The sequence below is a fragment of the Callithrix jacchus genome, chromosome 18 (assembly GCF_049354715.1).
Source record: "Callithrix jacchus isolate 240 chromosome 18, calJac240_pri, whole genome shotgun sequence".
NCBI lineage: Eukaryota > Metazoa > Chordata > Mammalia > Primates > Cebidae > Callithrix > Callithrix jacchus.
The window spans coordinates 9890854-9915580 of NC_133519.1; the positions used below are offsets into that span (position 1 = coordinate 9890854).

General features: G+C 42.3%; 1 protein-coding gene across 8 annotated transcripts in view; it reads right to left on the reverse strand.

Annotated features, from left to right (window-relative positions):
• The window catches only part of OTUD7B (OTU deubiquitinase 7B), a 62734-nt gene that overhangs the window by 17967 nt on the left and 20040 nt on the right, over positions 1-24727 (reverse strand). For 3 of the 8 annotated variants that reach the window (XR_004736525.3, XM_035279713.3, XM_078355520.1), the window contains exons 2-5: positions 11696-11846; positions 5393-5581; positions 3093-3320; positions 1393-1494 (exon numbers count right to left, since the gene is read on the reverse strand). Coding sequence is in view for 6 of the 8 variants with exons in the window: in XM_035279713.3 (XP_035135604.1) it covers positions 1393-1494; positions 3093-3320; positions 5393-5581; positions 11696-11780 (604 nt within the window). In the remaining 2 variants the exon portion in view is untranslated. Of the gene's footprint in view, positions 1-1392; positions 1495-3092; positions 3321-5392; positions 5582-11119; positions 11236-11695; positions 11847-24727 lie in introns of all 8 variants that reach the window. The other 5 variants (XM_054247905.2, XM_078355522.1, XR_013529331.1 and 2 more) reach the window with 3 other exon arrangements.

The following is a 24727-nucleotide window of genomic DNA, read 5'->3' on the forward strand; positions in this document are numbered from 1 at the left end:
AGCAAGAAAGCATAATGGTAAGATACCTCAGCTTGATTCTGCTAATGTTTGTATTTTTAGTAGAGACAGGGTTTCACTATGTTGGCCAGGCTGGTCTTGAACTCCTGGCCTCAAGTGACCAGCCTGCCTCACCCTCCCAGAGTGTTGGGATTACAGGTGTGAACCATGGCACCTGGTTGCAAATAATATACTGAGTTGTAAATTGGCTTTTTTTTTTTTTTTTTTTTCTGAGACAGAGTCTTGCTCTATTGCCCAGGCTGGAGTGCAGTGATCTCGGCTCACTGCAACCTCCGTGCCCCCTGGATTCAGTGGTTCTCCTGCCTCAGCCTCCCTAGTAGCTTGTATTACCGGTGCCCACTACCATGCCCCACTAATTTTTTTTACTTTTAGTAGAGACGTGGTTTCACCATGTTGGCTAGGCTGGTCTCGAACTCCTAGTCTCAAGTTATCTGCCCACCTTGGCCTCCCATAGTGTTGGGGTTACAGGTGTGAGCCACTGGCCACTGTGCCTAGCCCTTACTTTAAGTTATTAAGCCTATTTATAGCACAGCACAGTGGCTCCCACCTGTAATCCCAGATACCTGAGAGGCTGAGGCAGGAGAATCACTTGAACCCAGGGGCAGAGGTCCAGCCTGGGCCACAGAGTGAGACTCCATCTCAAAAACTAAATGGGCCAGGCACAGTGGCTCATGCCCATAATCCCAGCACTTTGGGAGGCCGAGGCAGGCGGATCACAAGGTCAAAAGATCAAGACCATCCTGGCCAACACAGTGAAACCCTTCTCTACTACAAATACAAAATTAGCTGGGCATGGTGGTACACACCTGCAGTCCCTGCTACTCGGGAGGCTGAGGCAGGAGAATCCCTTGAACCTGAGAGGCAGAGGTTGCAGTGAGCCAAGATGCACCACTGCATTCCAGCCTGGTGACAGAGCGAGACTCTGACAGAGCAAGACTTGGTCTCTAAATATATAAATAAGTAAGTGTGTGTCACAAAGGACTGCTAAAACCATATCTTTTTCATACACCAAAAGAATAAATATTAAGCAGAACTGAACACATACACACATCTAGCTATACATTGCTGGCTTGCTCCTACTCATTACTCCGTGGGTCAGCTCTCAGAGCCGGCCCAAGCCAATACCTGTGCTTCCTTCACTATCTAACTAGCAAAAGTACAGTTCACTCCCATTTCCTCTTGCGCCAACATAAACACGCACACATACACACACACGCACACACACACACATACACACACACACACACATACACAGTTGATCTGAACCATCACTTCTGCCTAAGATCAAGGTTGTCTGGATGGAGCCCCACACATGAGATTTAACTCCATTGCTTCCTTTCTGCAGGAGAATGGAGTACTGCTTTCAAGACTCACCAAGGGAGGCTGCATGCAAGAGGCAGTTCCCATCTCCAGTTGTTGCCAAAGGAAGCAGCCTCTGACAGGTGGGATCCACACTCACCCACCAGTTCAATCGCCCTATAGAAAGAAGATCGTGGAGAAAAAGGAGTAGATGATCCATGAAGCCCTTCCCACTGTATTTCTAAAACAGACTCCAAAGCAGCCTCCTCTAGGAGGCCTACCAAGAATAAAACCATCACTCGATTACTCTTTACATCTTCTTCACTTATATTGAGTCAGTCAGAAACTTGTGAGCACAATTGTCTAGATCAGTGAGTAGATCAATTTTGTCCCAAAGGGACACTGGCAATGATTGAAGATATGTTTGCATGTCACAACTGGTAGGGGAATCCTACTGGCATCCAATGGGCAGAGGCCAAGGATACTGCTAACCATGATATGATGCACAAGGCAGCCTGCAAAACAAAGAATTATCTGGACCAAAATGTCGATAGTGCCAAGGTTGAGAAACCCTGGGTTAAATGGCGAGGCCAAGGACATAAGTTGAAACTGCTGACTGCTTGGACTGTCTCTGATTCCTTCCCTCCACTCAGGAGACCAGTATATTTTACAGCAACAAAGTTCAGCAAAAATCCAACATGAACAAAACAAAAACAACTCAAAGCATGTATTTAAAGTGTCTTATGAGTACCATCTGCATATATGACAGCACGTCAGCATGTGTGGGGTATGACTTCAAAAAGCATAAGCAATAAGACAAAGTACATGAAATACCCAAGAAAATACGTCGTGATTCCGTACAGTCATCCCACAGTTGCCAACCCATTATTTACATGAGGAAAATATTTTATGTTGAACTACTGTGGAGCCTAGTTTCTTGAACTACTTAAAGAAAAAGTGGCTTATAATCTCCCCAGCTGTGATAATTTATTAACTTAAAAAAAATTACAAATTTCTGGTCACAACAAAGCTTTCTTATCAGGAAAAAAAATTACAAATAGATGTGGTTAGAAGGTTACAAAATGAAAAATAAAAGCTTCCTTTCACACCCCCATCTAACTCCAGTTCTTCTCCCATGCAAGCATTTTAATGCCTGATAAGCTTTTCCAGAACTTCCAGCTGCCTCACTCTATGACAACAATTAATTTTAATAATAATTTAAGATAAACACAATTACAAAGGTAAATACATTTGGGGGGACAGGTTCACTACTATGCATCATCTACAGCATTAACCATTTCTGTTCACAAGGGTATTCCAGGGCCAATTATAATTGGCTATATTTTTTTCTTTTTTTTTTTTAAGACGGGGTTTCACCACGTTGGTCAGGCTGGTCTTAAACTCCCAACCTCAGGTGATCCGCCCGTCTTAGCCTCCAAAGTGCTTGGATTACAGGCGTGAGCCACCACGTCCGGCCAGTTGTATTTTTTCATGCATTGATTTCGAGTATTGATTCCTAGGCCTTTGCATATGTGTATCTGGTTTCTCTTTCAACAAACAGGAAGTTTCCAGAGTAAAGTATCTAATCTGTGCCCTTTCTTTAACGTCAGGACAAGTTCATCCCACTGACTCCTGACTTTGACTGCAGTCAGATCACACACTGGATCTACTGATCCACAACTGGAAGCTACTGATCAAGCCCAGACCGTCCATATGGCTGCCTGTGGGTGGGCAGAGTAGAGGGGAAAAGCGTGGGAAAGGAAGAACTCACTGACCTGCCTGTTCCAAGGCAACCAGCATGGACTGCTCAATGAGATCTCTCTCTATGAAGCTGCGGAAGTCTTCATTATACACAGTAAGATCTGGAAGCTGGAAGGCACAGATGGGCATTTCCAGGGGGTGCTCATTGCTCCCCCCACCCCCACCATTGGAGGAGACATGGGACCGGGCCAGGGAAACAATGCTGGAGCTGGCGTGGGAGATGCCCCTAGACAGGCGTTTTTCTGCAATGAGAAATGGAGTCACCTTAGAATGTACACAGCCCACTTGGAGAACTCTCCAGTTGATGCGCTGATAGTTACCTCTCAAATGGGTTTACAGTCAGAGAGAAACTAAGTCTGACTGACTGCTGAATTTCACAGCCCTTTTTCTGCAATGAGAAATGGAGTCACCTTAGAACATACACAGCCCACCTGGAGAACTCTCCAGCTGATGCGCTGATAGTTACCTCTCAAATGGGTTTACAGTCAGTTTCACAGCCCTTTTTCTGAAGCCAATTGTTTGGAGAAATATAGAAAATATTGTGCAGGCACTCACATTAGCACCAAATATCCAATCCTCTTTCTACTCTTGTCTGGAATTTGCCTCGTCTTCCCCTCCCTCTGACTCTGTCTTCCTCCACTTCCATTTTCCAATGTGATAGGGAGGGACCCATTCATTTAGCAAGTTGGTCATTGTTTGGTGAGAGGAGAAGGGAATAACGGAAGTGAGGTTTCACTGGAGTCAGTCAAATAATCTCTCTGGTAATTCTACAGGTCTTGGACAGCACCTTTTCTATAATGGAAATCTTTTTCCATTATAGAAAAGAAAATCCTTTGGGAGGCTGAGATGGGTGGATCACCTGAGGTCAGGAGTTCGAGACCAGCCTGGCCAACATGGTAAAACCCAGTGTCTACTAAAAATAAAAAAATTAGCCAGTTTGGTGGTGCACCCCTGTAATCCCTTGGGAGGCTGAGGTGGGAGAATTGCTTAAACCTGAGAGGTGGAGGCTGCAGTGACCTGAGATTGTGCCACTGCATTCCAGCCTGGACGATAGAGGGAGACCCCTGTCTCCAAATAAAATAAAATAAACAATGTATCTTACACATTTGGGAACTTTCTTCCTACATCAATAACCTTTATTTATATTGCTTACTAAAACTTTCATAACACTCGCATCTACCAGAAATGTACAGGGACGGTCAGCTCTCAAACAGTCTGCAGAGGAGAATAATGAAGACAGTACCCCATATCATTTAATTTGTTTCAAGCACACAACACTTGTAATTCCCAAGCAGATAGTCCACAATGCAGTATTCCAGTTCATTTGCATGGCTTCAGTTATGTAATGATTTAATGATGATCCACAGGAGAAAAATTTCAAAAGCGTGTTAGGTAGCCTCTTAACACAGTATTTGCCAGAAATGACGCACAAAATAAACTGAGTTGTCTAAACATTTTATTTTTAAAATATTTTTTAGTTTTGTTTTTTGTTTTTCTTTTTGAGACGGAGCTTCGCGCTTGTTGCGCAGGCTGGAGTGCAGTGGCGCGATCTCAGCTCACTGCAGCCTCTGCAGGATCATTTGCTTATTTATTTTGAGATGGAGTCTTGCTCTGTCACCTGGCTGGAGTGCCGTGGCACAATCTCAGCTCACTGCAACCTCTGCCTCCCAGGTTCAAGTGATTCTTCTGCCTCAGCCTCCCGAGTAGCTGGGATTACAGGACTGCACCACCATGCCCAGCTAATGTTTCTATTTTTAATAGAGATGGGCTTTCACCATGTTGGCCAGACTGGTCTCAGACTTCAGGTGATCCACCCACCCCAGTGTCCCAAAGTGCTGGGATTACAGGAGTGAGCCACCATGCCCGGCCCTATGCATTTCTTTATTTTAAGGATATATATGTGCACATACACATATATGATAAATTCCTAGATATGAAATTGCTGAGTCAAAGAGTGTGCATTTTAATTTTGATAAGATATTGGGAAATATTAACAAATTACCCCCCAAAGAGGTAGTAACTCTTTCAGTTCTACCGTTATGTGAACTTTACATCAACAAGCACACTGTTCTCCTTCCTCTATTGCTTTCACAGTATCTGAGGAAGGCTTTTATACAGGGTAACACTAAAGACGCAGAGACACAGTGAGGGACTGCAGCACCCGGGCAGACTGAGGCCGCCTCCATCTGGGTTCCGCTGGGAGGAGGGGAAAAAATGGAATCCCCTCCAATGGATTACTAGACTTTATGACTCCATTAACAGTCCGCTCCGTTCCTAGTCCATACACAGAAACATTCCCCAGCCACCCCAGTACCTTGAACGATGTCATCCTGCCGTTGTAGGATGGGTCGGGGAGGGCGAGTAGGCTCTCTGTCAGAAAGCCCTTTTTCTGGGGTCCTGGAGCCACCACTTCCTTCACTAAAGGATGGAGGTAGGTTCCCAGCATGGACTTGACGTAGCTGTTCAAAATCACTGAGGGCAGCACTCACATCCCAATTCTTTCCTGTCAGGAGACAAAGCAAAAAGGGAACTGTGCACCCGGAGTACAGAGAAACTGCCGGGAGAGACACAAAGATCACGCCAACTATCCCATCAAAACCAGCAAGCATATATGCATGCACATTTCAATCACTGTTCTTTTCCTTACCCTGTTTTAATTTTTTTTAACACTTCAATCTAATTTATCTAACTGCCTTTACTTACTGATTTGTTGTCTATTTCGCAAGTAAGCTCCATGAAGATAGAAACTTTGTCCCTCTGAACTAAAAGAGCCCTTAAAGATCTAGTAACCTAAAATTAAAACTTCCTTTTACAGATAAAGAAAACAAAGCCTAGAGAAGTAAATTATTTGCCCAAAGTCAGCTAATTCACACTAGACCCAGCAGGACTCAAGCCCAGGTCCCCTAGCTCTAAGATCCAAAGAGGTTCTTAGCCTACATGTACTCTAGTGTGTCCTAAACACTGAACCTGCATAGAAGATCATGGGCTTGTGCATTTTCTAGTGAAAGAGTTTATAGCTGTCATTTGCTTATCAGAGGAAACTATTCTACTAAAGAAATGACCTTTGACGATAGATTTGTCACAATGGATTTTTCTGATGCTTTCTCCAGTTCAATTATTCAATAAATAAGTATTGTATAATTTTTGTTCTATTCCATCTGAATTAAGGTGGTAACCTTAATTCAATTCCTGTCACCTACTGTCCTACCTCCAATCCATTCCAAAGAATCCCATGAGGATTAATCTTTCTAAAGCACAGTTGTGATCATTTTAGTTTAATAATCAAGATTTTTAATGGCTTACCACTGCCTACAGAATAAAACTTAGTCTCTTTTGCCTGAAACTCAAAGCTTTCTATGTTCTGGCCTACTTTTCTGCCTCTTTGCTGTGCTTCAATTTCCTTATTTGTGAAAATGCAGGTGACAGTAACAGTGCCTACCTGACAGAGTTGTTACGAAGATTAAATAAGTTGAAAGCACTTAGAATAGTGCTTGGTTTACTTAAAATTTTACTTCTGAATCATTACTGATGGTTTTCCTTCTAAATCATTATGTTAGTTAATTGTTCTGACTCCCTTTGCTCACTCTGTTCCAGTCACCACTGACCTTGCTGTTCCTAGAACATGCTAAGTCCACTTCCACTCTAGGGCCTTTCCACTGACTATTCCCTCTACCTAGAAGGCTGTTTCTCCAATATATCCACACAGACAACTCATCAGCTTTAGGTATTTGCTTAAACATCATATTGTTAGTAAGGTCTACCCTGACTACCCAGTTAAAAATCACAACCCACTTCATCATTCCCTTTAGTCTGTTCCATAGCACTTGACAGCTTATCATATGCTTTATAATTTAGTTATCATGTTTGTTGTTTACTGACTCTCTCTCCTGCTAGGACATTTTGTTTATTTTGTTTTAGGCATCTAGAACAGTACCTGGCACATAGTAGTCACATAATAAATATTTGCTGAATTAATGGAGAACTCTTCTCCTGAATCAATGCGTGAATGAGTGACATCTGCCTTGAGGATCAAATCTGTATTTCCAACTGTCTGCAAATCTCCTAAAAATCAGGTCCTAACAATCCACAGGGCCAAACTGAATATCCATCAGTTTCTTTCCCAAAGCTTGCTGCTTCTCCTCTTCCTGTTTCCTAAATCAGTAATGGCATCACAATCCCTCCAGGCGCTGAAACTTCAGTCATTTTCAGCTCCTCACATTTCCTCGGATCACACAATCTTCATGGTTGTTTGTACCCCTAAAACATCTCTCAAATCCATTTCTTATTATCCATTTTTATTGCCACTGCCCTACTTGAGGTCCTCATAATCTTTAATTGGTCTTTGGTCTTTTAGGAAGGAACTCTCTGTCTGGTCTCTCTGCTTCTAATCTCTTTGCTCTACAATCCGTTAGCTTTTGATTTTTTCTCTTCTCTTCAATTACCAGTATTGAACAGTCCTGTTAGCCAGGTGTCATGGCGTGCGCTTGTGTGCTAGTCTTAGCTACTCAGGAAGCTGAGGTGGGAGGATCACTTGAGCCCAGGAGGCGGAGGTTGCAGTGAGCTGAGATCGCACAATTGCACTCAGCCTGGATGACAAAGTGAGACCCTATCTCAAACAAAACAAAACAAAAGCCCAACAGTCCTATTGCAATACAATTAGTTAACTTTTTTTTTCTTTTTTTTTTTTTTTTGAGACCCAGTCTTGCTCTGTCACCCAGGCTGGAGTACAGTGGCACCATCTTGGCTCACTGCAACTTCTGCCTCCTGGGTCAAGAGATTCTCCTCTCTGTCTCTCAAGTAACTGGAATAACAGGTGTGTGCCACCACGCCCAGCTAATGTTTGTATTTTTAGTAGAGATGGGGTTTCACCATGTTGGCCAGGCTGGTCTTGAACTCCTGAACTCAGGTGATCCACCCACCTCAGTCTCTCAAAGTGCTGGGATTACAGGCGTGGCCCACCATGCCCAGCCAATATTCCTGTTTTAATCACTTCTCTGGCCACAGAGTTCTCTCAACTCAAATACAATTGTTAAAAACTCAAATACAATCATGTCACTCCCCTGATTAAAATCCTTCAGAGTTTCTTAGTGAACCTAAAATAAAATTTAAACTCCTCATCATGGCCTACAAAAGCCCTGCATTCTCTTTTTTCTTTTCTTTCTTTTTCTTTTTTTTTAACTTTTTTTTTTTTTTTTTTGAGACAGAGTCTCACTCTGTAGCCAGGCTAGAGTGCAGTGGTGTGATCTCAGCTCACTGCAACCTCTGCCTCCCAGGTTCAAGCAATTCTCCTGCCTCAGCCTCCCGAGTAGCTGGGACTACAGACCCATGCCACCATGCCTGGCTAACTTTCTGCATTTTTAGTGGAGACGGGGTTTCACCGTGTTAGCCAGGATGGTCTCAATCTCCTGAACTCGTGATCCACCCATTTGGCTTCCCAAAGTGCTGGGATTACAGGTGTAAGCCACCACGCCCAGCCTCTTTTTGTGTGTGTGTGAGACGAAGTCTTGCTCTGTTGCCAGGCTAGAATGCAGTGGCATGATCTCGGCTGGAATTACAGGCATCTACCACTGCACCTGGCTAATTTTTGTATTCTTAGTAGAGATGGAGCTTCACCATCTTGGCCAGGCTGGTCTTGAACTCCTGCCCTTGTGACCTACCCACTTTGACCTCCCAAAGTGCTGGGATTACAGGCATGAACCACTGCACCCAGCCCTTTTCCTTTTTTTTTTTTTTGAGACAGAATCTCACTCTGTTACCCAGGCTGGAGTACAGTGGTACAATCTCAGCTCACTGCAGCCTCTGCTTCCTGGGTTCAAGTGATTCTCCTGCCTCAGCCTCCTGAACAGCTGGGATGACAGGTACCGTCACCACGCCCAGCTAATTTTTATAGTTTTAGTAGAGACGGGGTTTCACCATGTTGGCCAGGCTGGTCTCAAACTCCTGACCTCAGGTGATCACCTGCCTCTCAGCCCCTAAAGTGCTGCGATTACAGGCATAAGGCACCACACCCGGCCTCTGTTTTTCTTTCTTCTTTATTTCTTTTCTTTTCTTTTTTTTTTTTTTTTTTTTGAGGCGGAGTTTCACTCTTGTTATCCAGGCTGGAGTGCAGTGGCTTGATCTCGGCTCACCACAACCTCCACCTTCTGGGTTCAGGCAATTCTCCTGCCTCAGCTTCCTGAGTAGCTGGGATTACAGGCACACACCACCATGCCCAGCTAATTTTTTATATTTTTAGTAGAGATGGGGTTTCACCATGTTGACCAGGATGGTCTCGATCTCTTGACCTCATGATCCACCCGCCTCGGCCTCCCAAAGTGCTGGGATTACAGGCATGAGCCACCACGCCCGGCTGTTTTCTTTCTTAAGAGATGAGGCCTTGCTGTGTTGCCCAGGCTGGTCTCAAATTCCTGGGTTCAAGCAATCCTCCCACCTCAGCCTCCCAGGTAGCTGGGATTACAGTGAATGCCACCACACCTGGCTAGAGCCCTTATTTTCTGCTTCCTGCCTGTTTAACCAGCTGCCTACCACTCTTACACCATTCTTTTCTTTTTTTTTTTTTTTGAGATGGAATTTCGCTCTTGTTGCCCAGGCTGGAGTGCAATGGTGCAGTTTTAGCTTACTGCAAATTCTGCCTCCTGGGTTCAAGCAATTCTCTTGACTCGGCCTCTCAAGTAGCTGGGATTACAGGCGTGCACCACTACACCCAGCTAATTTTGTATTTTTAGTAGAGACAGGGTTTCTCCATGTTGGTCAGGCTGGTCTCAAACTCCGAACCTCAGGTGATCTGTCTACCTCACCCTCCCAAAGTTCTGGGATCACAGGCATGAACCACTGTGCTCGGCCTCTTGCACGATTCTTGCTATCTCACAATTATTAATAGTTTTTCCAATGAGCCAAACTCTCTTGCAACTTAGGGCCCTTGCATAAGCTGTTTATTCCACATAAACACTCTCTTCTACATCCCTTTGTCTTGCTACTCCTACTTGTCCTTCAGGGCTTTGCTTAAAAATCACTCCTCAGAAAAGGCTTTCCTGCACTCTAGATCTAAGTTAGGGTTCTCGCTTCACTCTCACAGCATCCTCAACATTTCTTTCACAGCATGAGAGAGAGAGAGAGAGAGAGAGAGAGAGAATGCGCGCACGCGTGCCTGCATGCTAGCAATAATTTGTAACATAATTGTTTAGAGCCATACTCCAAAACCAGATTGCCTAGGTTCAAATCCTACTTCATTTCACTGAGTCTCAGGTTTTAAAATTATAACTCCAGGATATTAAGACTTTAGTTTAGGGTGGTTGTGAGAACAAAGTATCCTCGAGTACTATGCACATATTGACCACTCTTAAGTGTTCAACACATCTTGTAAGAGGAATGCAGATAGGTTAAGGATTTTATGAAAGAGGAAACATTTGAGCTGCGAGTTGAAGGGTGAGGAGAATAATAGAGGAAAGAAATGTTGCAGACTGAGGAAGTAACCTGACATGATCAGCGAGAGGTCGCAAGTCAGGCCCGGCTGGAGCATAGGAAGTACAGGGAAAGTAGAAGACGAAACTTAAAACGCAAATTAAGGGCAAAGTTGTACTGAATTAGTAAACTGGAATGTAAACCCTGATCTTCTGTTTCCAAGTTCATGCCCTTCTCACAGGTAGCCAAGCAAATGTCAAATTGTGACATCTTGCTAAGGGCTGACAATTTAAAATATTACCTATGTATGCTAAGAACCTGCCCCTTCCCCATAGGTCTGCCTGTTTGTGTCATTATATATTTTCATATTTTCATCTATTATTTGTGACTCTAAACGAAGAATCCTAGGGACATGATTCTAACACTTTAGGACCTTAAAGTTTAGAACATTCAAACTTATGTATATAAAGATATAAGTAAACAAAAGCAGCAAAATGAAAACATTAAATTGATTCACTCAACACAGAATTACCCATAATATATGTTACATAAAGAAAGAACAAAACCATGGATGAGCCCAAGCATGAAAACCTTGAAGTCACTTATGTATAAAGAGGAAGTCTTACAGATCTAAAATTACGTTTTTATGGTGGCTCATGCCTGTAATCCCAGCAATTTGGGAGGCCGAGGAAGGCAGATCACTTGAGGTACGGAGTTCAAGACCAGCTTGGCCAACATGGTGAACCCTTGTCTCTCCTAAAAAATACAGAAAACAGCCATGTGTGGTGGTGGGCACCTGTAATCCCAGCTAGTCAGGGGGCTGAGACAGGAGAATTGCTTGAACCTGGAAGGCAGAGATTGCAGTGAGCCAAGATCATGCCACTGCACTCCAGCCTGGGCAACAGAGCAAGACTCTGTCTCAAAAATATAAATAAATAAATAAAATAAAATAATGTTTGTAATGGACTAATATAAATTTTCACTTGCATTGCCTGAGCATCAAGTGGAAAAAGCTACCCCAGGAAGTTCAATGTGAAAAGGGGAATTTAAAATTTAAAATTATGATGGGTTATACACAAAGTATATCATTAGAATTAACTGTAAGGCCTACCATTCACAGAGTATCTTTCTGATCACCTTAAATGTTCCAAATTATCCTAATGATAAACACCACATTTTACTTATTCTTTTCTCATTCTCCCCTACGACTCCTCACCTTCAAGGAGATCTCGTGCCAGCCCTGGCTCTGCTCCTGTGGAACGGACAAAATCCGACAGGACAGCATCCATGTCCAGGGTCATGTGATCATTAAGCACCTTCAGGCAGCTGGATGTAGGTAGAACAAAGATCAATTTTCAGGCCTCTACCTGAGGAAGAAATCAATACATAAGGCTCAAATTACACTGGAACAGGATAATCACAGCCCATGTCAGCAGCTTCCTAACCAAATGGGGAAACTATCCTAGCTCATTCATTTCAGTTGATAGCAGTTTAAAGTTATGAAGAGTAACATTTTATTTCCTATCTCTTCATTAACATTAGTATCTGGTTTTGTTTGTTTGTTTGCTTGAGACAGAGTCTCACTCTTTCGTCAGGCGCCAGGCCGTAGAGCAGTGACATAATCTCGGCTCACCGCAACCTCCGCCTCCTGGACTCAAGCAATTCTCCTGCCTCAGCCTCCAGAGTAGCTGGGACTACAGGCGTGCGCCACCACACCCAGCTAATATTTTGTATTTTTAGTAGAGACGGGGTTTCACTATGTTGGCCAGAATGGTCTCAATCACCTGACCTCGTGATCTGCCCACCTCAGCCTCCCAAAGTGCTGGGATTACCACGCCATGAGCCACTGCACCCAGACAACATTAGTATCCTAAAGCCTGCATTAACCAGTAACCTATAATGCCATTCTGAATAATGCTTTCCCTGTACTTTTCCTGAGCACTGCTTTCCTACCATGAGTTTGCTTATCCAAACTAAAGGAAGGAAGCAACAGGCTACCAACCCTAAAGAACTCCCCACTTAACAATGGAATAAAGGCAGAAATTAATTTAAAAAAGGAAAACAAAAAAAATTAAAAAGAAAAATAAGAACCCCCCACCTGCAATAGTCTCTAACATGGTGCCTTGTTTATTTCCTTCCTGGCACTTGAATACTCTCAAATCATTTTAATTAGTTGCTGTCTAGCCATCTCCTCTAATACATGTTTCTTGAAGGCAGGAAATTTGTATGTCTCCTTCACTAATGTATCTTCTGCATGTATCACCTGGCACAGTGCGAGGCATACTGGCTGTCAGTAGATATTTCTTGAATGAATGAACAATTACTATACACTGGATAATTTCAGAGTTAACTAGTGTTTTGATGCTAGCAGAGGAGTAAATTGATAGCTTAAACTATTCAAAATACATGAATAGGCCAGGCACAGTGGGGCTCACACCTTTATCTCAGTACTATGGGAGGCTGAGGCAGGTGGATCACCTGAGGTCAGGAGTTCGAGACCAGCCTGGCCAACAGGGCGAAACCCCGTATCTACAAAAACTACAACAATTAGCTGGGTTGCGTGCCCCTGTAATTCCTGCTACTTGGGAGGCTGAGCCAGGAGAATCACTTGAACCTGCAGCAGGCAGAGGTTGCAGTGAGCCAAGATTGTGACACTTCACTCCAGCCTGGGTGAAAGAGTGACTCTCCATCTCAAACAAACAAACAAACGAACAAATAAATAAAATAAGCTATTCCACAAAGCAGAGTGGGGACCCCACAGGTTCATAACAAGAGCCAATGTCTATTACCCTTATGAATCTAGGAAACATGTCTACTCCAAAACATGTCTTTCTCCATGCGGGACCGATGACTGCCAAGTAAGTTCAACTGAAAAAGATCTCCTATTTCAGACTCTGGCAGAAACTATGTCCCTGACCTGACAGCCTGGCGCCAATCCAACATTCCTCTGAGGTTAAAAGTCCCAACTGGGGAAGCAATAATAGAGTGAAGAAAAATCTCTGACCAAATTCTGCCAGGTTTGTAGCTTTCTATACAAGAGTCATTCATAAAATTGCCCGGTACACTTGCCCTACCATACCCACCAATCCCCTGCCTTTTGGGAAAGGTCAAAGTACAATTATTAAAGGCACTAAGTGACAAGGCACATAAACAAAAAAGATTTGTGGGTTATAAAATCAGCAGGTTACTAACTTGCTAAAACGGGATTTTTTTTTTTTTTGAGAGAGAGAGATGGCAAAACAGAAAGTATTCTCTCTTGTCCTGTTCTAGTGTACAAGAGATCCGTGAGTGCAGGGACACGATTTCTTCATTTTTGTAGCTCCAACATCTAGTGTAGCATCTATAATCCAGTAGGTAGTCAAATGCCCGATGAATAAATGATTCAATGACTAAGCCAACTTCCACATCAGCTACCAAGAAACCAACCAATTTGAAGCTTACCAGATCAGAAATTCTAGGGCGCTTCTTATCACCCTTCTATTTCTAAGTTTAAAAACCCTCCTTTCTAAAGGGACGTCAACATGCTGTCACCACTCTCACCACCCTCACATTACGTGAGTTTACACCTATATGTATTAACTAGGTGACTTTGGTCAAATTACTTACAGGGTTTCAGTTGCCTCCTCTATAACCTAGACTTGGATTAGATGACTCCTAAGATACTTTCAAGGTTTAAAAAATAAACTTCTTCAGTTCACTACAGCCTCATCATCTATTATCTTTGACTATCTATCAGTCTAGATATTATTAATATTAAATTTACCTCAGTTTCAATATCATAATTATCAGAAAGAACTACTAATACATAAAGAATTTTTGGTCTAAGATTCTTCAAATTCAGAATGTCAAGATATAAAGTAAATTAGTCCCTTACCTTCAGGAATTAGGAATTAAATACCTTCAGAATTAATAGATGAATAAATCCCCCCCTCCCCAATACAGGCAAGCATTTCTTCTCCAAACCCATTTTAGCCACAGAAGGAAGTGGTAGTAGCTCAAATAACTTATACATGTGAATAATCCAAAACCAAATGCATAGCTGCAAAATAAATTTTAATCTTCTTTTTTTTGAGTCAGAGTTTTATTCTTGTTACCCAGGCTGGAATGCAATGGCACAATCTCAGCTCATCGCAACCTCCGCCTCCTGGGTTCAAGCAATTCTCCTACCTCAGCCTCCTGAGCAGCTGGGACTACAGGCGCACACCACCATGCCCAGCTAATTTTTGTATTTTTAGTAGAAACGGGGTTTCACTATGTTGACCAGGATGGTCTCGATCTCTTGACCTTGTGATCCACCCGCCTCAGCCTCCCAAAGTGCTGGGACTACAGGAGTGAGCCACCGTGCCCAGCCTAATCTTCTTTCTTTAAAAAGAAAGTAATGTGGCCTGGCGTGGTGACTCATGCTTGTAGTCCCAGCACTTTGGGAGGCCAAGGCGCACGGATCATGAAGTGGAGTCAGGAGATGGAGACCACCCTGGCTAACATGGTGAAACTCTGTCTCTACTAAAACTACAAAAAATTGGCTGGGGGTGGTGGTGCATGCCTGTAGTCCCAGCTACTCAGGAGGCTGAGGCAGGAGAATCGCTTGAATACGGGAGGTGAAGGTTACAGTGAGCTGAAATCGCGCCAATGCACTCTAGCCTGGATGACAGAACAAGACTCTATGTCCAAAAAAAAAAGTAATGCAACTGTAAGCCATTTTAATAACGTTCTGAGAGAATGTGAGAAATATACAGTAAGTACACAAAATAGCAATCACAAACAGGTGCTCAGCAGAAAGGAAAAGAGTTGACTAAGCCATAGGCATGTAGGCAATTTCACAGCCAGACACAGACTTCTGAGTGAGAGAAGTGAATGAAACCAGCGTTATGGCATCATAGAGCTCACATGTCAACATAGCACACAGGCCATTCTTTTCAAAAAACATTTTAACAAAATAATTTACAGGTTAAACATTCTCTAGAATGCCCTGCTCTTTAGCAAAAATTTGAGGCACTAAGCCAAACTTCTTAACAGCACATTGCTATATTTGATGTCTCCAGGTGCATACTGTGGACACTGACCTAATCCCAACAAGTGAGAACAAAAGCTTTTGTTACATCACCACTAATACCTGGCTTAAGCTTTTCAAATTCCAAATTGAGATATCAAAGCCAATGATTAAAACAGTGTTTGGTTAGGCACGGTGGCTCACACCTGTTATTCCAGCACTTTGAGAGGCTGAGGCAGGCAGATCACCTGAGGTCAGGAGTTTGAGACCAGCCTGGCCAACGTGGTATAACCCCATCTCTACTAAAGATACAAAAATTAGCCGGGAGGGGTGGCTAGTCCCAGCTTCTAGGGAGGCTGAGGCAGAAGGATCACTTAAACTAGGGAAGTGGAGGTTGCAATGAGGTGAGATGGCACCACTGCAGTCCAGCCTGGGCAACAGAGCAAGACTCTGTTTAAAAAAAAAAGGAAAAAGTTTGTGCTGGGCACGGTGGCTCCTGCCTGTAATCCCAGCACTTTTAGAAGCTGAGGCAGGAGGGTCGCTTGAGCCCAGGTGTTTGAGACCAGCCTGGACAACACAGTGGGACCCTGTCTCTAAAAAATTGTTTTAACTAGCTAAGCATGGTGGTGTGTGCCTATAGTCCCAGCTACTGAAGTGGCTGAGGTGGGAAGACTGCTTGAGCCTGGGAGATCAAGGCTATAGTGAGTGACAATCATGCCCCTTCTCTCCAATCTGTTTAACAGAGTGAGACCCTGTTACAAAAAAAAAACATAATACACACACAGTCTTTGGCTCTGTCTTGGCACACAGGAGGAAGAAGAAAAAAAAAACAGTGGCTTTCAACCTTTCAAATAAACAAGACTCTGTGTCCAAAAAAAAAGGTAATGCAACTGTAAGCCATTTTAATAACGTTCTGAGAGAATGTGAGAAATATACAGTAAGTACACAAAATAGCAATCATAAACAGGTGCTCAGCAGAAAGGAAAAGAGTTGGAGGCTCTCAACTATTTAACTTAATGGTATAAAGACAATTCTCATTGGGCATCAAAATCTTCCAACTGAAAGGGCCTTTAGCAATTTCTTAATCCAATTACCTGCCCCCATGCAAGAATCCTTCTATTACATCTCTGACATAAATCATGTAGTCTCCACTTGAATACAAGGTCTGAAAAGGACATCTTTACTTTGCCATAATGTCCCCTTTATTGTTAGACAGCTTGAACTGTTAGAAAATGCTTTTCTAAACTAAAGCAAAAGCTATCACCAGCCCCCCACCCGCACCGTAACTTTCACATAACGATCTTTATTCTGTTCTCCAGGAAAATAGAACCTACTTCCCATGCATGATGGAATATTCACGGAAAACTATTAGACAAAGCATTTCTTTACATAAACATTTGTTGTAGATCAATATCATGACAGTGTTATAAGTCAAACCGTGGCCTTTATTTTACAAAATCCTTTCTTATATCAGTACTTGCTTGTACATACATTCATTCATAAATATTTGTGTTGACCCCATCATATAAACTTAACATGTAGAATAAATAATCTTGTTCAAATTTTGCCTCTGCTATCTTTGCCTATCACCCCTACTTCCATACCATCTTGAATGACAGCAGTCAAGAATAAAAATGAAGAAGTTAATATCAGTTAAGCACTTCTAAAAACCACTCTTAGTCATTAATGACAAAACTCTTGCAACATGGTCTTGTTACTCCCAACTTACAAAAAAAGACTTGAAAAGTCAGGCAGGTGGCCCAAAGTCTGACCCTAGATAGTCTGAGCTCATGTTCTTTCACTGTACCACTCTAGGGCATTACTGATCCCTGAAACTGCCCTGATTCTTACTCATTTAACTCATTCACCATAGGAAAATGTTGTGCCTATTCCTCATATTTATCAAAGACTTAAACATCTGCCTTATAGAGCTTTTTTTTCTCCCCCTGAGATGGTGTCTCGATGTGTCGCCTAGGCTGGAGGGCAATGGCGCGATCCTCAGCTCACTGCAACCTCCAACCCCTAGGCAATCCTCCCACCTCAGCCTCCTGAGTAGCTGGGACCAAAGGCACTTATATGACTTTAAATCCTACCATCTTCCTGAGCAATTTTAGGCCATCTGCACAACTCACCTAACATTTCTGCCTTAGAATTTCATAATCTCTTCTAATACTAACACCTCCATCTCCATAACAACTCAAACCTGGACCCTGCCATTTCCTGAAACCATTCCATCTCTAAATCTTAAACTCAAACATTTTACTCTGGCCACAACCTCATCTACTTCCAGCTTTTCCTCTCTACGTTTAAACCTGCCTGCTCACTAAGACATCTAGTCTCTTACCCACCTTATTCATTAATTCAACAAAAATATTTGGAGTGCCTCTATGTGAGGCACTATGCTCAGGACTAAAAACACAACAGTGAACTACACACAATCCCTATCCTCAAAAGCTTCCAGCAGGGAGAAAAAAACCACAAAATCCTACCATCTTCCTGAGCAATTTCAACATCTACCTGCACAATTCATCTAACATTTCTGCCTTAGTTTCATAATCTCTTCAAATAATTTCACAATTATAATAAAGAAATGTTATAGAAGGGTGTTATCTCCTACAGAGATTCAGGAAAAGCATTTGATACTTACTGTCTACTCTTCCTGCTTCTCTCTGGCCCTGTGTCTTGGTCACCTTTGTGGACTCCCATTTCTGTGCCTGAAGCAAACTTAGTGCACCCACTATTCTAGCCCTAGGCCTTCCATCTTCTCATTGAAACTTCATTCACAGACCTAAGCACCCAAATTTCCATGACTCCAAATGTATCTGCAGCCCCAAATTCTTTCCACCTCACCTGGGAAACATACAGGCACTTCAAACTCAACACATAAAAACCTGAGCTTATTCTCTCATCTCTGTCTCCCACCCTTTCAAACTATTCCTCTTCCGATATTGCCTGTTGTAGCAAATAGTCCTGCCATTTCCCTAATCATCCAAGTCACAAGCCAGGGAGCCGTCCTGGACTTCTCTCTTGCCTTGTCCTCACAAATAATCTTTCACTAAGTTTTACCTGAAATCTCTCTCAAATCCATCTAAAACCTTCCACAGGCTACAGCTCTTTTATTCTACCTCAGGTTTTCATAACCTGGACCCCAGGAAATAGCTCCCTAACCCCACCCCTCTCTCTCCATCCATTGATTGGCCTCCACAGGCAACCACTATGAACAATTTAAAATGCAAATATGATATTATTATATCCCGCTGCTCTAAATTCTTCAAAGGATTTTCAATGGCTAAAGCATAGGATTCAAATTCCTATACAGAGGCCAGGTGCAGTGGCTCACGCCTGTAATCCCAGCACTTTGGGAGGCTGAGGTGGACAGATCACTTGAGGTTGGGAGTTCAAGACCAGCCTGGCCAACATGGTGAAACCCCATCTCTACTGAAAATACAAAAATTAGCCAGGTATGGTGTGGTGGCATGCGCCTTTAATCCAAGCTACCTGGTAGGCTGAGACAGGAGAATCACTTGAATCTGGGAGGTAGAGGTTACAGTGAGCGAAGATCGTGCCACTGCACTCCAGCTTGGGCAACAGAGTGAGACTCTTGTCTCAAAACAAACACACCAAAAACCAAATTCCTACATGGGGTCAGGCACGGTAGCTTGCGCCTCTAATCTTAGCACTTTGGAAGGCAAAGGAGGGAGGATCACTTGAGTCCAGGAGTTTAAGACCAGCCTGGCCAATGTAGTGAGAACTCAGCTCTACAAAAAAAAAAAAATCAATTAATTAATTAACTTAATTAGCTGGGTGTGGAGGCACACACTTGTAGTCCCAGCTACTCAGGAGGCTGAGGTGGGAGGACTGCTTGAGCACAGGAGGTCGATGCTGCAGTGAGCCACGATGGCACCACTGCACTCAGCCTGAGGGACAGTGAGACCCTTTATAAAAAAAATTCTATACAGGACAAACAAGGCCCTTCATGATCTGGCTCTACCGATCTCTCCAGCCTTATCTACCTCCCATCATGCCCTTCCTTGTACTGGGAGTTCCCCAAGTGAACTACGTTCTTCAAATTTCAGTCCCTTTGCACATATTGTTCCCTCTACCTGGAGTAACTCCGAGGTGTAGCAGGTGGATTCTTACCTCTTCTTTAAAACTAACTTAAATACGACCTCATTTGCAAAACTTCTCTGACTTCCTAAATTGCACACTTCTTTCTCGGTACCCCCACTGCACCCTGGACTCTGTACTTCTAATGTTTATCACCCTGCATGGCAGGTGTGTTTATCCACGTTTGTCTCCCCACTAAACCTGAAACAATTTGAGGGCAGGAATCTTGGCTTGTTCATCTGATATTCCCTAGCATCCAAGCACCCAGCAAGCACTCAGTTTTTGTTCAGATAAACTGGAATATGTTTGTATGGTACCCCATAACACACACACACACACACAGTACCGTTGAGAGTCTATCAGTGCTGTACACAGACAAGTCTAAAGCAGTAACTCATCTCAAAGACATCTGCTGAAGACTGTTATATGACTATATGCAGCAAATTTCTCTCCCTATTGTTCAGTTCAGAATAATATTAAAATCAGTCTGCATGCTCCAAGTGTCCAAATTGCTTAATAACAGAGAAAAATGACTCAAAATTAAAGACCATGGATAAAAAAGCTCTATTAAAATGCCAGAGAAACTACTGACCCTACATTCTTTCATTTACAACATCCCCAAAAGCTTCCACATTTTCACTACCTATCCCTTGATTCCACTGAAGCATTAGAGCTGCATTTGGGTCTTCTCTAACTCTTCCCAAAACCACAACATTCAAGACTGTCAAAAACTTTCAAAAGTGAGAGACTCCTCCACATCTGTGATGTCAGTCCCAAGGAATCCAGGCAGGAAGAAAGAAGAGAGACAGAGACACTTAGAACTTTCACATAATTCTTGATTAGGTGGGAGGGAGAAATGAATGACTGTCTTGGCAGATTGTTTTTAATCAATATGGATCCTTCAAGTCAAAGAAACAAAATATAACCTTTTCAGAAAGAAAATATGACCAATTATACTTTCTTTTCTTTTTTCTTTTATTTGTAAATCTAGTCCTGAATCCAGACCAACCCTACTCTAAAGGGACCTATATAACACTAAATGTTACAATCCAGAGGTAACAAGATGAGTCTGAAAGAAGTGAAAGAAACGTGTTTTAAAGCTTTAGATATTATTTCGTTTAAACAACTCTAAGAGGTCTGTATTGTTACTCTACATCACAGATGAAGATACTAAAGCTCACAGAGGTTAGGTAAAATGCCCAAAGCAACACAGGTAAAAGTGGCAGATCCCTGACTTTTATGAACCCACCCCAGCTGACTCCAGAGGCCATACACTTCACAATGCCACATTTCGTCCAGGGACAAGAAAACATGGGCAGTCCATCCACGTGGAAGTCCACCCTCACTGCTTCAACTCCTCTCAACTCCACATCAAAAGAAAGAACTAGCTCTGGATTCAGACAGATCTAGGCTGCAATCCCAGAGCTACTACCTAAGGGCTGTGTAATCACAGGTAAGTAATAGAACCATTTTGTGCCTCAGATTCTTCATGTATAAAATGGGGGAGATATATGCATTTCAGCCCACCTGTTACGATTAAATAACATATGTAAAGCCTTAGGGAAGCTTACTGACACAGAATAAATCTTCAAAAATTGTCAGTTGCCTTCTTTGTGCCCAATTCCCTCCCACACATTCTGCATCACTTCACTGGTGCCCAACACAACCCTCTCCCTATATCTTTCCTTTAAAAGCTTCCTCTACTCCTCCCAAACAAACCCTTCAGTCCCACGACCATTTCTAAAACAGAGTCTTGACACATACACACAGTGCCCAGTCTATCATTCCCAATCCAGTGTCTTTCAACTCAAGCCTTCAAGAAAATATCCTAAAAGGGGTCCCTTAGTTTTACCTTCCACTAGATGGTCCCTCAAAAATAACAGCAAGAAAAGTGTCTGTCCTTTCCCAGATGTGCAGACACAGCTATATAGCTCATTCATCCCCAAATCTCCAGGAACAGCCATTTCATACATATATACTGCAATCCCAATGTCTTAATCTACCAATCCTACCTCCCCAGCCTGTACCTACCTCTTATTACTTTTACTCATTCCAGGTTCAAAGATTTTGTAATAGTGTCTTAATCTCATGTATATTGCCTATTTTTTTGATTATCGGAAGGAAATGTTTGCATCACCTACTCACCCTGCACACTTCTGGATTATTTTGACCCTCTAGAGCAGGATATACTTGAGGAATGTCACTTTCTCCCCCTAAGTCAAACATGGAGTGAAACAAACTCAACGCAACCAAATAATCACACCTGAAACAATGTATTTATCATATGCTCTTGTGGGTACACAATGTTAAGGTCTCAGGAGCTAGCCCTATGATTTCATTACCACCACCTATATGTGTGTGTCAGAACAAAATTTAACTATTTTCAAAAGAATTTCTAGTTTTAGATCAGGCCTACAAATAGCAGGCCTGATATAAAACTCCAACAGATGGCCAGGTATGGTACCTCATATCTGTAATCCTAGCACTTCGGGAGGCCGAGGCGGGCGGATCATAAGGTCAGAGCCCATGTTGGCCACCACACTGGCCAACATGGTGAAACCTCGTCTCCATTAAAAATACAAAACTTAGCTGGGTGTGGTAGTGCATGCCTGTAATCGTAGCTACTCAGGAGGCTGAGGCAGAATTGCTTGAACCCAGGAGGCGGAGGTTGCAGTGAGCCAAGATCATGCACTGTACTCCAGCCTGAGCGACAGAGCCAAAAAAACCTCCATGAGACAAATCCCATTAACAACCAAAGGGCAATAAAAAGATCAGGGACTAGTGAACAGAGAACTTGGAAACTGGCATTTGTCTCTTCAGTGCTGCTGATAAAGGCTCCTTAAATTACAGTTATTTTGGGAAATGTCATAATTTGGAAGGCTTGCAGAAGGGAAGTGATCTTTGGGAAAATGGGGGCAGGGAGCGTCATACAGAAAGTCTGTTATTATAATATTGGTACAACAATAGTAGCTTGAATAGAAACAAGAATCATGTTAATGTTTATTTTTTTAGATCCGAGACCAGCATGTCTATTTACCACACACAATGAATTGTTTTCTTCCTTTCAACTAAGTCCAAGGATAGTCCAAGGTTTGGGTTCTCAACAAAGTCAACTTTTAAAAGAATAATCTGCAAAAACAAAAGTTCTACTTGACCCATTGAAGATTCTAACAACTGAATTTTTGACACAGAGGGAAAAAACACTACAAATCAAGAGACTAGCTAATAGCAAAACACACTCTCTAGAATCAGTGCTCAAACATTCAGTAGCTGACAGTCTTCTCTTCCTTTCTTGATTTCTTTAGTCATTTCACTGTAAATTCCATTCAAGGGGAGAAACAGAAGAAAGATTCAAATTACTATATTATGCGCTCTTGGTTATCCACAGGAAATTAATCGACTTCATAAATTTCTTCTGGTAAATCAATTTCCCTCAGCATACAAGTACTAACTAATTTCTTAAAAAGCCTCAAAACAATTAGAAATTTTAGGCCAGGCACAGTGGCACATGCCTGTAATCCCAGTGCTTTGTCAGGCCAAGGTGGCAGGAATGCTTGAGACCAGCCTGGACAATACAGTTAGACCCCCATCTCTACAAAAAACAAACCAAACCAAACCCCCACACAAATTAGCTGGGCATGGTGGTATACACTGTAGACCCAGCTACTCAAGAGGGTGAGGCAAGAGGATCACTTGAGACCAGGCATTCAAAACTGCAGTGAGCAATGATAGTGCCACTGCACTTTGGCCTGGGTGACAAGGTGAGACCCTGTTTAAAAAAAAAAGAAAAGAGGGAGGGAAGGAAATTTGTCTTTTATAAAATTATATAATTCAGTTAAAAGAAAAATACTTATTATGATTGTCATTTTTTAAAATTCTCCATCTTTAAGTTCCATAGTTCCATCTTTCCTGGCCATACCTAATCTCATTTGATCTACAGGCCCAGTATTCAAAACATCCACCTGGCATCTGCTGTTATCATTTACTGTCTTGTAACACTAGTCGACCTTCCAGAAACTCACATCTTAACTCTCCAATTTGACTATGAGTCATTCATTCAGAATTTACTAAGTTGGTCTACCATCTACCAGGTACTGCCACGGGGCCTGGTGATACCCTAGTCCTACCTTCAAGGCACTCTGATCTGATGGGAGAAATATAAACATGTTATTAGTGCCATTGGGGTGAGAAGAGGTATAGAAGCAACCAGTTTACCCAGGTGGGTCAGGGAGGCTTCTCAAACTTTTAGCCAAGTCTTTAAAGACATGTAAAAGCTCACCAGGATGGAGGACAAGAGTATATTCAAGACAGAATTAAGATTCTTGAAGTCTGCACCTTTCTTTTGTACTTGAAAACATTCTAAACAGGCCTAACACATTGCTTAGCACATAGTAGATGCTTAAGCAAACATCTGTGGTTCTGAACTATTCGTGCTAGTCCATATGTATGGATAACTGAGAGTTATCTATACCTAAAATAGGCTTGTGGGTTATAAACTGGCTTCGAATTTGCCCTATCAAGATAAACAAATAGCTCTATATGAAGAAATGTAACTTGTATTTTACAGCTGTCTGTTCACTAATAGCTTCTATTCTTTATTGTTTTTATTTTTAAAAACTGATACTTTCCATCAACCTTATTTCCGTGTTACTTAAGAGCCCTAGATTTTTGTTTTTAAAGCACTTTCATAAACATAACCTCGTAATAAACATTTTTAAGTTAAGTACTTTTCGAGGTTTTTAATCCCATATTCTGATGGAAAACACATAGAAAAGTTTACAGAGCTTAAATGATACCTGGATGGCACAGAGGTTGGGCCCATGCATTAGAATGCAGGGCTCATATCAGTTTTCTAGGGATTTACAGCAAAACCAGATCAGTCTAGACATGCAAACTCCACAGCCTAAATAACTCTTACTATTTTGTTTTTTAAAATACTATCCCTATTCACTACATTGTCTCCTAGCCACTACCATCCTCCCTACCCACCACCAACCACAAACACACACACATTTTCAGGTTGGTGTGAAGAAGCAGAAACTCTAACCCAGTATATCCTGGGCACTGTTTCGGTTTCTCATTTCTACTGGTTGTACCTTTTGTAATAATAATTTTTCTTTTAGAAGAAACCAAGTCTCTTTTATTTATACA